We start from the raw sequence: 14,606 nt of genomic DNA, 5'->3' as shown, positions 1-14,606 counted from the left end.
CCACTGAAATGATCAATAACTCATTGATGGCATCCAATATCTAGTCTCTATTTACATTTCCTTAGTTGTCTCAGAAATGACTTTTTATGGTTAGTTTGCTTGAATCATGATCCAAACAAAATCTATACATTGTTTTCAATGTTCTGTTTCTTAAGTATCTTAGCTATAGCAGTCCCACTTCATTGCTATCTAGGTATTTTTTTCTTTTCCTGCCATTGGCTTGTTGAAAGCCAGATCAGTTGTCTTACAGTCTGAATTTATTATTACAGAATAAGCTTTTAAAACACTTTTTGCATGAATCCCTGCTCATTTTTCTTTATTTTTATTTTTCTAGAGCATTATTGCCCAATAGAAATATGATGTAAGCCACAGATGCAAGCCACATATATAATTTTAAACTTCCCAGTAGCCCCATTAGGAAAATAAAACGAGGTGAAATGATTTTTAATAATATATTTTATTTAACCTAATATATTTGGAGTATGATCATTTCAAAATGTAATCAACGTATTATTAATGGTATTTTACATTGCTTTTTCATGCTAAGTTTTCAAAAGCTGCTGTGTATCTTACCTGTATTGCTTATTCTCAGTTTGGACTTGCCACATCTCAGGTGCTAAATAGCTACATATAACTAGTGACTGCTGTTTTGAACAAGCCAGGTCTAGAGAATAAAGTCTTGGGGTGCCTGACTGGCTCAATCAATAGAGCATGTGACTCTTGATCTCAGGGTCGTTGAGTTTAAGCTCCACGTTGGGTGTAAAGCTTACTTTAAAAAATAAGTAAATAAATAAAATGGAAGATAAAGTCCTAACTCCTTAACCTGGTATTTACTTACCACCCCAATATGATCCATAGTTTTCTAGCCTCATCACCTATTAACCTCCTACATGAAATGTTTAAACAATGGGATCTTTTCTTGGTACTTCATCCATAATTTCGTTCAGGTGGTTCTCCTTGCTTATACCATCTTTCCTCTTTGTTTCCACCCATCAATTTTATCCCTCCTTTAAGACCCATCTCTTCCATCAAGCCTTTTATGATGGTCCAATCCTTAGAAATTAGTTCCTCCTCTCAACTTTCATAGCAAGTCCTGTGTGTACTCCTCATTTGCACTCATCCTATCTCACAGGGTACTATTATACGTTTTGGATGTGTGTTCTGATTCCCTAATTCCGTAAGGTCTGTAAGGCAGGGACACCTCTTAAAGAAACTAAGCACCAACTATCTTGCCACATATCTGAAGTTGATGTGTATTTATAATAGTTTTGTTTCTCACTATCTTATTTTAAGAAGGTAATTTATCCAATTTTTTTAAATAGGCTCCACACCCAACATGGGACTCTAACTCATGACCCTGAGATCTAGAGTCACATGTTCTACCGACTAAGCCAGCCAGGCATCCCAGTAATTTATCCATTTTATGTAAAACTAACATAGCAGAAATATAAACTATGTTAGCACAATGGTTAAGAGCATGAATTCTGGTGTCAGACTGCATAGGTTGGAACCCAGGCTCTGTCTCTTACTGGTTATGTGAACATTTTAAGTTAATTAATCTCTATGCCTTGGTTTCTTTCTCTGTAAAATAGGATTAATAATAGTATCTCCCTCTATGTCTGTTGTGAGGATTCAGTGAGAAAATAGTGCCTAAGAGTAGTAAGTACACAGGAAAGGTTAGCTTTTGTTGTTATTATTATTAATAGTGAAATATTTGTTACTCAGTTTTGGATATTAGAACATTAAGAATTCATAGCTGTATTTTAGGAATTTTCAAACAGAGCAAATGAAAGCTGCAAACTATTGAGTTGGAAAAATGATGCCAAACCAAAATGTTTGTTGAACTATAGTTTGTAGATAAATTAAAAGCAAAAAGGGCAAAAGAGGGCAAAAACCTCTTAATTCCTGTGTCATCAGCATCTAACACAAGCGACGTAGGCATATGTTAAATATTTAACTTCAAGATGATTGATCAAGTACTATATCTAGAATTAAATGTAGATATAGATGTAGATGTAAGTATAGTTGTATAGATATAGCAAGGGTTTAAGACCCTTGGTTGTAGTGGTGGTCAAAAACCACATTCTTATTCAATTCATCACTTTAATACTTATCTGCCCATTAACTAATGTCTACCACACATTAATAAATTCTCACTTTGAGATCCTGTTAGTAAATTGTGCTTCTTATTGATGAATAATATTTGCACTATATACAATGTATTTCTGCTATTTTTATCCTAGGATTATATTTACTTGGCTCTTTCTACTGGTTTCATCACCAACTCTTCTTTAATTTTCTTGGTCTTATTTATCTCTGAGTTTTTAGGATTTTAATATCAGTGAACTAAGCTGTATTTATTTTTAAGTACCACAAACTATTATGGTTATGTTCTGAAATTAGATGATTGTCCCTACAACAACTTAAAATCTATTGGGAAGATAGAAAACCATCAAGAACTAGCTAGTGATGAGATAAACACACACATATACACATACACGTAGTACATATAGAGCCTTCATTCACTTATTCATTCAATCAACAAACCACTTATCGAGTATCTACTATGTGTCCCACACTTTGTTACAAGAGACACAAGACAGTTGGCTGTAGCCCTTATAAAAGCTTAGAGTTTATCTGGGTAAACAGACAATTAAAGAAGCAACTGAAATAACTGAAGAAGTATTATGCCAGAGGAAATACGGGTGCTGTGACAGTTACTAACTTATAGTTAATGTGAATAGAATAAGGCAGATTATTGAATGATTGAAATCCTTGACTCAAAATGAGGCTAATCCAGGAAGATGCATGGAAGTAGTAAGTTTCAAATATTTAAGTATTAAGTTTAGATGGAGGGAGAGACGAATGGTTAGAATTATAGAAACTTTTTTTCTTTTTTTGGCATGTTATCATAATGCTTTAGACAGTATTGAGAATCAGCCCTATTGAACAATTGTACCTCATCTTTCAGAAATGGTTTTTCATTTTTGCATTTTTTCCCATCACTGGTTGTCTTCACTTGATTTATTCTCTCTTTTGTCTTTTCAGCAGTAATCATCAGTGAACATTCATTGAGGTGGAGCAAGGCAATCCACTAAGCTGGAGAGACAAAGAGGTAAATACTTTTGCTGGCACCACACCTGTTGCTGTGTTTTTCTTGTTTGTTTAACTTCATTTGTGTCAGTGTTCTTTCACCCTTGTTTGAGCCCTTTTAGAGGTCTTTATCTTACCTGGAATTTTTGTTCGTGTCTTGCTACCTCTTCACATCTGATGTTTTAATCTTTCCATGAACCTATTAAAGATATCGTCTGTAATCCATCTTCTGTTTCTCTTTAATAATCATAATAAATACCAACTTATTACCCTCACTCACTTCTTTATGCCTTTCTCTTTGTTCTTAGGACCACTCTGGCTTATCTGTGAACTTTCCTATTACCTTGAAATTTGAAACCTTGTGATGATCTCTTCCAACCAAGTGGTAATGTGCATTTATATCCTTTTTAAAATTCATTCTTCCTTCCCCAGTTTAGTTTTCTAAAACTGATTTTTTAAAGTTTATTTTATTTTTGTCATGTAATTGACTCACAGAAGAAAGGTTAATCTAAGTGATCAAAGGGTGTTAATTTGTGGGTTAAAATGTGTTAAACAGTTGATATGAAGTCTGTTTAAGTCAATTAGAGAGTATAATGAAGATGTTTCCAGAGTGTTATGGAACCTTTTGAAGTTAGCTTGGAATTAACTCCTATATTCAACCATGGCACCTGGCTGAACATGCCATTGCATGGAGGTTTTTAAATCTGTATATATTCCAATAGATATGAATAGATCTACATATTTTCAAAAAGTTTGACTTTATTACAAATATTCTTATGTTTTGCTATAGGAAATATATTCATGATTTCATTCATCATTAGCATAATGAAAAACAGGATTACTTTCATATTTTTTTCAAAAATAAAATGCAACTGGACTGTATAGCCAACAAAACATTACTAGGTTGTTTTATATACCTCTTTGTTTTTAAAACTAGGTTAGTGTCATTATTAGAGATTTTTTGATACTAATCTCATATATAAAGGCAGCATTGATAAAGACATACAAAATTTGGTGTGGTCTTTTAATGATTTGTTTCCCCTCCCAAATTATTTGATGGAATGTTATGGAACATTTCAGTATTGGTTAATATCTTTAAGATTTCAAATTAATTAATGTTATGCAGAGTTTAATAATGCTCTGGTTGGGGCACCTGGCTGACTCAGTCTGGAGAGCACATGACTTTTGATCTTAGGGTTGTGAGTTCAAGCCCCACACACTGGGTTTAGAGATTACTTAAACATATGATTTTAAAAAAAGAATAATGTTATGGTTCATTTTAATAGTAGAATACAATTTTTGTATAATGATAGTATTAAGATGAATGACACATTGCAAATTCAACAGTTCAAAATCTGTAGAGGTATGAGGGTAAAATTCAAATTTTAAAATATATTCTTTACTTAGCATCAGGGTTAATATAGTACATTTTTTTATGTGTGTCAGTTTACTGGTAATAAACACATTTAGCGTTTCAGCTTCTTCTTGCAACCTTTCAGCTTAATTATTTAGAGAATGATGAAAAACAAATCTTATATGCTAAAGGGACTTCTTCTGTAATGATGGATTAGATGCCAAAATAATGAAGCCACATGGCTTAAAAAATATACTGTAGATGTTTTCTGATGAAAATAGATGAATGTTTTCTGATGAATTTCCACAAAATATCATATTTTAAAATATTTTAAGCAATTCATAGTATTACTTGTTAATCTACTGTAGAAGCACCATGAGTATAGTCTTTTGTAGTTCATTAGCAATTTCTTTAATGAGTTTTTTTGTGTGATAGATAAAGTAACAGACAAATGACAGATTGTTTGCCTTTAATGATTTCCCTGTTTCAAGCCCATTACAAAGCAATTAGAAATCTGACAGCATTTTCACTCTGCATTACTGATCATCTAAAGTGATGAGGAATGAGAGGTGATGAATATTAATTGTATATTTTCATATGATTATCATAAATTATTACCTTGTCTGATGTGCTGCAGGTGAAGCAGGAGCATTAGGGAAAGACAGTCAGATATATTAATTTGAAAGACTGTATGATTTTTGTCTTTGTTTGTAGTATAAATCCTGATCTGCAGTGTTAATCTCTATGAATATTAACTTAATTTTTGTTTTTATTTATATTTGGGGTAACTTAAATCACTTTTCTTATTTTTGTATAAGAAAAGGAAAAATTATTTCATAGTCAATGTACATGTATTATTTAAATTAAGCATTTAAAACATCTAATTTGAAAATGAGATAGTAGGGGTGCCTGACTGGCTCAGTCAGTGGAGAATGTGACTCTTAATCTTGGGGTTGTGAGTTTGAGGTCCATGCTAGGAGATTACTTAAAAATACAGTCTTTAAAAAAAATGAGATAGTGAATTTTGTTGATATACATATATACAATATTCAGATATATCAATATATATATTCTAAATATATTCAAGATATACTTAGATATAGATCTTATGTTAGTCTTAGTTTAAAGTCAGATAATACTGTGAAAGAAGTAAGATAAGAAAATATAACCAGATGTAAAAGAAGATTTTTCTAGGTCCTCTGTAACAAGTCCTTCAGTCCCAGTGCATGGTATATGCTGTTTCCCTAGTGTCTTGCTTCAGCGAGATGAGGCTAAACCTGTCATCAGGACTTAAGTACTGTTGTTACTTGGTTCCCAGCCTTGGACTTTTAGAGCAAAGATTGGTCCAGAAACTAGATAATAATCTTTAATACAGGGAGAATTCACAAGCTTACAGCATTTGAAATGATTAGAAATACATTTGGGTTCATTTGACCCAAGTGAATTAATTTATATATATATATAAGAATTTACCCCAGGTCTGGCCCAAACCTAAGACAAGAACTCCAGAATTTCTATAAATAAATAAATAAATAGATAGATAGATAGATAGATAGATAAATAAATAAATAAATAAAAATTAAAAAGGATGGGAACGCCTGGTGTCTCAGTCCATTAAGTATCTGATTCTCGATCTCGGCTCAGGGGCTTGATCTCAGCGTTGTGAGTTCAAGCCTCTCATTGGGCTCCTTCCTGGGCATGAAGCCTACTTTAAAAAAAAAAAAAAAAAAAGAAGAACTCCAGAATTTCTTGGCTTAGTTCCAGAGATCCTTTTATTCCAGTTCACTGCCTTCATGTGTCCTGACCTACAGGACTATTTTCTTTATTTTTTCTTCAGTTATTAAAATAAATAAATTATTGATTGTAGTCTTGGCTTGGTAAATATAAATATTCCCCCTGCTCTTAGTATTTTTAGTTATAAAGTCAGTTTTATTTGGCAAAACTTTCTCATAATGTAGAAACATTCTAGAATGTTGTAAGATGAGAATAGAAGAGAAGAATTTGACTGCTTTTTCTTGGGAGAGTGGAAGGGAGAAAGGTTGGGGTTTCCCCCAGTTTCCTTCTTGCTTATCCTGCACAGATAATGTCCAAAGGACACTCTCCTCTCTAGCTTGAGAGAATCTCTGATGATTGCTTACATGGTATTTAGACTTAGAAAAATAGTTAAGATCAAACAATTCAGGGACCAAAGTTTCTTCTTCCTTAAACATATCTTTATGTTTAAATAGTAACAAAAGTTGGGAAAACAGGGCTGTTAATTACATAATGAGGAACTGCAATTGTCCTGGTCCAATAGGCAGCTCTGTTCAACATAGCAATTGGCTCTTGTCTGATTCTGTAATACAGACCAAATTTTTTATTTCCTTTTTCAACTGTCGCCTCTTTCCACCGTATTTATGTGTCTGACCCTCTGTGTGCTTAGCTTGGTGGTCATATGCCACAGAGACGTCTCTTCTTGAAAAATGTGTTCATTTCTTGACTCCACACCCTTCATCTTCTTTACAGGTCTCCCTTTTCTAACTAAATAACAGCTATTCTTCACTACTTAAGCTTTGAGTGTTTTTATGAGCACTTCTAGTTAATTTTGTTTTAAGAGAGAGAGAGAGGGAGAGAGACAGAGCTCGAGCAGGAGAGGGGCCGAGAGAGAGAGGGAGACACAGAATCTGAAGCAGCCCACAAGCTCTGAGCTGTCAGCACAAAGCCCCATGTGGCCTGAGCAGAAGTTGGATGCTTAACTGACTGAGCCACCCAGGCACCCCTGCACTTCTATTTAAATACTATTCCATGGGGCGCCTGGGTGGCTCAGTCAGTTGAGTATGCGACTTCGGCTTAGGTCATGATCTCACAGTTCGTGGGTTTGAGCCCCACATTGTCAGCTGTGCTGACAGCTCTGAGCCTGGAGCCTATCTTTGGATTCTATGTTTCCCTCTCTCTCTGTCCCTCCCTTGCTCACTCTCTCTCTCTCTCTCTCTCTCAAAAATAAATAAAATATAAAAAAAAAAAACCTAAATACCATTCCATTACTTATGAGTTTCTCTAGTCTCAGACAATCCTTTTAATTTAATTCACAAAGCACTCCCTCTTTCTTTCTGAAAATTTCTACCTAAAATGGATTTATGTCTTATCCCAGTGCAGCATCACTTAGTTGAAGCAACAAGCCATTTAAGATCCTTAGGGAAAAGAGGAGTCAACAAGTTGGAAGAAAACTAAGGAAATAAACTTTAAAATTTTGAGACATCTCAGAGACCTAATGTGATGAAGCTAAACATAAAGTAGGTCAAGATTCCTGACTAGTCATCAATAAAAACAGCTCTGAAATAGATCCTCAAGAGAGAGGAAATGTGTCAGTAGCCACTGGTTTTGCAATGAAGCCAGTTTTTACATTCTTTTTTTCTTAACCATTTTTGCTTATTCTGGATTGGAGAATAAATAAAAAGGCTTACAACACTGAAATAGACTGTAATACTCACTTCTTACTTGATAATATGACCTGTCATTCTATCAGAAACAAAGATATTAAGTTCGTTTGGCATATTTGGCTTTTGAGATACTCTGTTGGTTGTTTCCCAGTATTTCATGCCCTTCTAGGTGTTACTAATTGATTGTTTAATTTGTTATTACATGTTCCCAGGTAAAACTAAGCTAATTACCAAAATCATTCTCCCCTTATTTTAAAGAATGATATGTTTCCCTTTTCCAGTCTCCAGGGATATTTTTCCATCACTTTAAGATGGTAAAAGCAGAGGGACATAGTTTAAAAGCTTGGGCGGGGGGCGGGGGGGGGGGGAGAAGAATGACAAGATGATGGTTTTGTTGTTGTTGCTGTACCTTTTGCAGGAGTCACATCATCGGTATAACCTATTCTATTCCAATAAATATCTGATTAATATCTTAATTCATTTTTTTTTTACTTCTTAAAGTTTAAATTTACTATCTCCCCTAGGAAAAAAAAGTTGATTTCTCTTCAATAAGAGTAAATAGGATCATGTGTATGCTTGAGAAGGATGCTCCTCTTTGCTAGTTCAGTCAGTCCTTAGCCGTTAGGGTGCATGGCTTCTCCGGCAAGGAGTTAGCACAAGGTGAGCTAGAGAGTACTGCTTTGTCACCTCTTATTTGACTCTCTGCCTAGATGGTGATCTTTTAAAATTTTTGAATTCTCACTCTAGGAGAATGTTACATGATAATTGTTATTGAAACAAATTGGAAGTCCAAATTAATGTGATTGGATTTGAAGGATTTCTTGCCCAGTAATAGTTGAGCAATATTCCTGTTCTGTTTTGGTTGGTTTACCCCACTACCTTTCAGTAAGATTTCAAACTTAATGGCATAGCTTATAACACTGCCCCTCTCCAGCCCTATAAAATGTATGGTAATTTCTCCTAAGCTGTAAGTATAAAACTCAGAACACTTTTTCAATGTACTTTCTGTGACTTCTAGGGTACCTGTAAACAGGAAGATTATATTTTAATGAAGGGAGAGGAGAAAGGAAGGAACTCTTTGAACTCCAATTTAGAACATTGGCATAAATATTTTCAGATTATTGATTCAAGTAGTAGTTCATGGGTTAGTATTAAACTTCTTGAGCTTTTCTTTGTGATCAACAGAGCTTCCAGCTTTTCATGGTCATGGTCAAGTGCTACATTTAATGCATGTGAATAATAAACTTATGCAAAATAAAAGGGAATTTCATGCTTATGAGGAAAAGAAGTTTGTGCAATTTTATCCTTACCTAAAGAACTAACCATTAATGTAATATAAAATCAAAGGAGTTTTTTTTCCTGTCTTCATTTTGGAAAATTGACATGAAAACCTTACGATTTCCCATATAGTGTTTTGAAACTTTTTTGAGCCTGCTTTATTGCTACATGAGAACCTTTTATTTCTAAAGCATTAGATGTTTCTCTCTCTCTAAAAAGGAAGGAAAAGCAAGGGTTGAATAATCTTTTACCTATAAAATATGCATATTTGTGAAAAAAATGTATACATTTGAAAAATAGAATGTATTTTTATGCACCTATTTATTTGTTACTATGGCAACCACCACACTGCCTAGTATTTATGTTGTCTGAGATTCAGAACACCTTTTCAAAAAAATAAATATGCTAGAACCAGGTACTGTATTTATTTTGAAGCTTAGAAAAATATTTATTCTAATGCATATTTTTGAGGAAAAATAGCAATAAATAATGTAAACTTCAACCTAGTTTAAATGGTCCCTTTTCTGGTGTATGTTTTTATATTCAAAATAATTACATTTTTTTCCTTGTTACAAAAATCAGAATGAAAATAGAAATAAGAATTTTTAAAACTTATGAATCAATCTTAAAAGGTGGCCTCTTGATTTTTCTTATTTTTATGACAGTATTTTGATCCGTAACACATTTCTGAAAATATTAAACAAGAACACTTAGATAAAATATTTAATGTTAGCTACCTAAATCAGAAAATATAAATAGTTTGCATTTCTGATTGCAGATGGTTCTTTGATATCTATGAATAAAAGATTTATATTTTGCATGTGAAATGAGAGGCTTTAGTTTTCTTAGTTTATTTAAATTATTTTCTGACATGTGTGATACATAAATATAATTTCTTAATGTTAAACATCAGAATGGAAGTTATGAAGCATAAAATCAGACATGTTTCATGTCACATATTACCTGTTAAGAAAAGCTGCAATACAACATTTAAGTACAACAGAATAGTGAGCATATTGTCTCTGATACTTGTAAACAGGATGGATCTGTAGTTTCACAGTTTATGTTGACAGTATCTTTGTGGGAAATGTAATTATCAAATGAATTATAACATGTCCTAGTATTAAGATTATTAATAGTAATTTTAATTGCTTTTTTCAAGATAATTGGATATGTTCTCATAAGTATATGGGAAAGGGGGTATTGGGCTAATTGGATATGTTGAACTCAGTTATCTGTAAAATATCTAGAAGTTTAACATATATATGCTATATTTTAGGAACTTCTTCTTTTAATTGAATGATTTGTAAGTAGAATTAAAATAATTTATAGCCCACAAAAATCTCTCTGATTATCCCTTAATATTCCTCATTGAGTCTTAATATGATGAAGAATTTAAATAGTGATAATTTTAAAAATTAAATTTTCACTACCAGTTAGAAAATTACTCTAAAATTGGTCAGGTTAAGAAATAATGGAATGGGTGCTTTTAGATAGGTTTTCATATACTATTTCTGGTACCAGTGCACCCATTGGTACATTTCTAAAAACAAATCCAATTTGGAAATGAATATCCACAGCCTTAAAATTGTTCATACACTTTGATCTGAGAATATAACTTCTAAAACTTCTTAAGAAACTTTTCTGTGGTGTGGTCAAGGTTCATATAAGAACCACAGCTTTATTTATAATAGGAAGCATTTGGAGCAACTAGCTAGCATATTAAAAAAATAATAAAGGGACACCTGGGCCTTTAGGTTAAGAGTCCGACTCTTGATTTCAGCTCAGGTCATGATCTCATGATTTGTGAGATTAAAAAATGTTAAAAAAATAATACAAATATGTTCTCAACAAATATTTAATAACATAAGAATATTCTCATTCAGTGAACACAACTGTATAGAAACTATATATATAATATGGTCACACTTTTGTTTAAAGAAAAGGCTTTATTTGTAAAATCATAAATGAAAGTCTGTAAGCAAATATGCAAAAATTATAATGGTGGCTAACTCCAAGGGTAGGAGATTATAAGAGACTTTATTTTGGGGGAGCCTAGGTGGCTCAGTTGGATAAGCGTCTGACTTTTGTTCAGGTCATGATCTCATGGTTTGTCAGTTCAAGCTCCATGTCGGGCTCTGTGCTGCCAGCTCAGAGTCTGGATCCTGCTTCAGATTCTGTGTCTCCCTCTCTCTCTGCCCCTCTCCTGCTCTCACTCTGTCTCTCTTTCTCAAAAATAAATAAACATAAAAAAAGATTTTTAAGTAAATGAAAAATAAGAGGCTTTTTTTGTACTTTTCTTTCTAATATCAGTATGGACATTTTGATAATAAGTCCAATTATCATCATTCAAGTTGTTTTTAATAGGGCAAGTTAATGAAAATTCTGTTTATGTTCATTCATGAAAATTCAACTAGTGGAGAAACAATGTTGTTTTGTTCAACATTGAATTCATTGTCGATTATTTTTTTAATTTTTAAATTTTATTTAAATCCAAGTTAGTTAACATAGTGTAATAATGAATTCAGGAGTACCATTTAGTGATTCATCACTTACATAGAACACCCAGTGCTCATCCCAACATGTGCCTCCTTAATGCCCATCACCCATTTAGCCCATACCCATACCCCAAACCCCTCCAGCAACCCTCAGTTTGTTCTCTGTATTTAAGAGTCTCTTATGGTTTGCTTCCCTCTCTGTTTTTATCTTATTTTTCCTTCCCTTCCCCTATGTTCATCTGTTGAGTTTCTGAAATTCCACATATAAGTGAAATCATATGATACTTGTCTTTCTTTGACTTTTTTCACTTAACATTAATACCATCTAGTTCCATCCATGTTGTTGCAAATGGCAAAATTTCATTCTTTTTGATTGCTGAATAATATTCCATTGTATATGTATATACTGCATCTTGTTTATCCATTTGTTATCTGTTTTTTTTTAATGTTTATTTATTTATTTTGAGAGACAGTGAGTGAGTGGGGAGGGCAGGAAGAGAGGGAGATAATCCCAAGCAGGCTCCATGCTGCCAGCACAGAGCCTGACGTAGGGCTCAAACTCATGAACCATGAGATCATTACCTGAGCAGAAATCAAGAATCAGAAGCTTAACCTACTGAGCCACCCCATGCCCTGCCCCCCCCCCCCCCCGCCCATTTGTTGGGTATTTTAAAGTCTGGGAAGAGTTGGTACTTAAATATTTGATGGATTGAATGGAGTAATGATGGGATCAGGAATTAACAAAGTGGTTTTAGGGAAAACACATTTGGAAGACCACAAAGATAGATGCCTTCTTTATGTTTAAGTAAACTTGTTTATCATAATAATGGGTGACAGGATAATGAAATGATAAGAATGTGCAAGAACTGCTCTGCTAACCATTGTTCTGGTAGCATAGAATAAGGCAAAAAGTTGGATGGCTGGGTTTATCCTAGTATGTTTAGTTTATATAGTTATATGATTATTGCTATTAGAACAAAACATTATAACAGGAAAAATAACTTATTTGAGAGTCTGGAGCTCAAGTCCTTAACCTTCCCAATTTTGTTTTTCCAATTGAACTATTATTTTTATAACACAAATTTTGATAACATAGGTTTCCACTGGAATACAACTATTAAATTCAAAAATTAGAAAAATAGACTGTTCTACAGTAAGCTGTATTACTGTTGCTGAAAAATTCATTAAAAGTAATTAGCAGTCTAGGTGATTAATATACATTTTATATGTGTATACAACACAAAAGTAAAATTTCATGAAGAAATCAAGTATTTTCCTTCACTGAATTGAATGGTTGGTCTCTAGACAAACTCTGTGAGAGATGAGCCTTTACAAAATGAAATATCTGAAAGGATAGCCTTCCACATGTCTCCTAATAAGGTCATTATCTTGGACAATATTTTAATATACCTGAGGGTGGAACCACGGGGTATAATAGCTTTTACTGTGGTGTGGAGACAATTGTTCAACACTGGGGGGAAGTTAATGGCAATTAAATCAGTGAGGGAAATCAGGTGACAAGAAATATGGTATTCCATTGCTGGAATGCTACAGTAGTCCTCAATGAACAGATACACATTCTGACTAGATGAAATATGGCCAAGAGTTATACCTAATTTCCAAATGTGCATTGCTTGAGACTGGTCTTTGGAGGTTAACTCTGACTTTTATCCCGTTAAATATGTACAAGCTATCTGTGCTGGAAACTGTAGAACAATGACCTGAAGGCTTTTTTAAAATTAAAGCTTTTTAAGATTCACAGCAGTATTGAAGGAAAAGTACAAGATTTCCCATAAAAACCCCTACCTTCACACACACAATCACTCCCATTATCAATATGCCCCACCAGAATAGTATATTTGTTACAACTGATAAACCTACATTGACATCATAATCACCTGGAGTCCATAGTTTCCATATTGCTCACTCTTGGTGTTGTGCATTCTATGGGTTTGTACAAATGTATCCATCATTATGGTATTATATATGGTATTTTCACTACTGTAATAATCATCTGTGCTCTCTCTGTTCATTCCTACCTCCCCAAACTCCTAACAACCACTGACATTTTAATGTCTCCACAGTTTTGCCTTTTCCAGAATGTCATGTAGTTAGAATCATACAGTACATAGCCTTTTCAGATTGATTTCTTTCACTTAATAGTATGCATTCAAGGTCCCTCCATGTCTTTTCATACTGTAATAGTTCATTTCTTTTTAGTACTGAATAACATTTCATGGTTTGTTTATTTACCCATTGAATTCAGAACATCTTGGTTGCTTTCAAGTTTTAGCAATTATGAGTAAAGCTGCTATAAACATTCATGTGCAAATTTTTGTGTAAACATACATTTTCAAATCCTTTGATAAATGCCAAGAAGCATGATTGCTGAATCATGTGATAAAAGTATCATGTGATAAAAGTAAGAAACCACCAAACCATCTTCCAAAGTGACTGTACTGTTTTGCATTCTCACCAGCAATGCCAATTGTCAGCATTTGGCATTGTCACTGTTGTGGATTTTGGTCATTCTAATAGATGTGTTAGAGTTACCTATGTTAGTGTAGTTTGCATGCCCCCGATGACATATGATGTGGAGCATCTTTTCATATGCTTATTTTCCATTTGTACATCTTATTTGATCTGGTGTCAAAGTCTTTGCCCCCCCCCTCCCCGCCGCTTTCTTAAAGTTTATTTATTCATTTTGAGAGAGACAGAGAGCAAACAGGAGAGGGGTATAGAGAGAGAGAGAGACAGAGAGAGAATCCAAAGCAAGTTCCACACTGTCAGCGCAGAGCCTGATGCAGGGCTTGAATTCATGAAATATGAGATCATGATCTGAGCCAAAGCTTAATTGACTGAGCCACCCAGGTGCCCAAATCTTTTGCCCCTTTTTAATCAGGTTGTTTGCTTTCTTATTGCTGAGTTTTAAGAGTTCTTTGTATATTTTGGGTAACAGTCCTT

General features: G+C 33.7%; 1 protein-coding gene across 2 annotated transcripts in view; it reads left to right on the top strand.

The window, feature by feature from the left end:
- Positions 1-14,606, top strand: part of DCDC1 (doublecortin domain containing 1) — a 479,157-nt gene that overhangs the window by 2,009 nt on the left and 462,542 nt on the right. For both annotated transcript variants that reach the window (XM_042906361.1, XM_042906360.1), the window contains exons 2-3: positions 3,049-3,115; positions 3,402-3,478. In XM_042906361.1, coding sequence (XP_042762295.1) covers positions 3,458-3,478 — 21 coding nt within the window. In that variant the 5' untranslated portion in view covers positions 3,049-3,115; positions 3,402-3,457. The remainder of the gene's footprint in view (positions 1-3,048; positions 3,116-3,401; positions 3,479-14,606) is intronic.

The sequence above is a fragment of the Panthera leo genome, chromosome D1 (assembly GCF_018350215.1).
Source record: "Panthera leo isolate Ple1 chromosome D1, P.leo_Ple1_pat1.1, whole genome shotgun sequence".
NCBI lineage: Eukaryota > Metazoa > Chordata > Mammalia > Carnivora > Felidae > Panthera > Panthera leo.
Note: the sequence above shows the minus strand (reverse complement) of the source record. Positions and strands in the feature narration are given on the sequence as shown.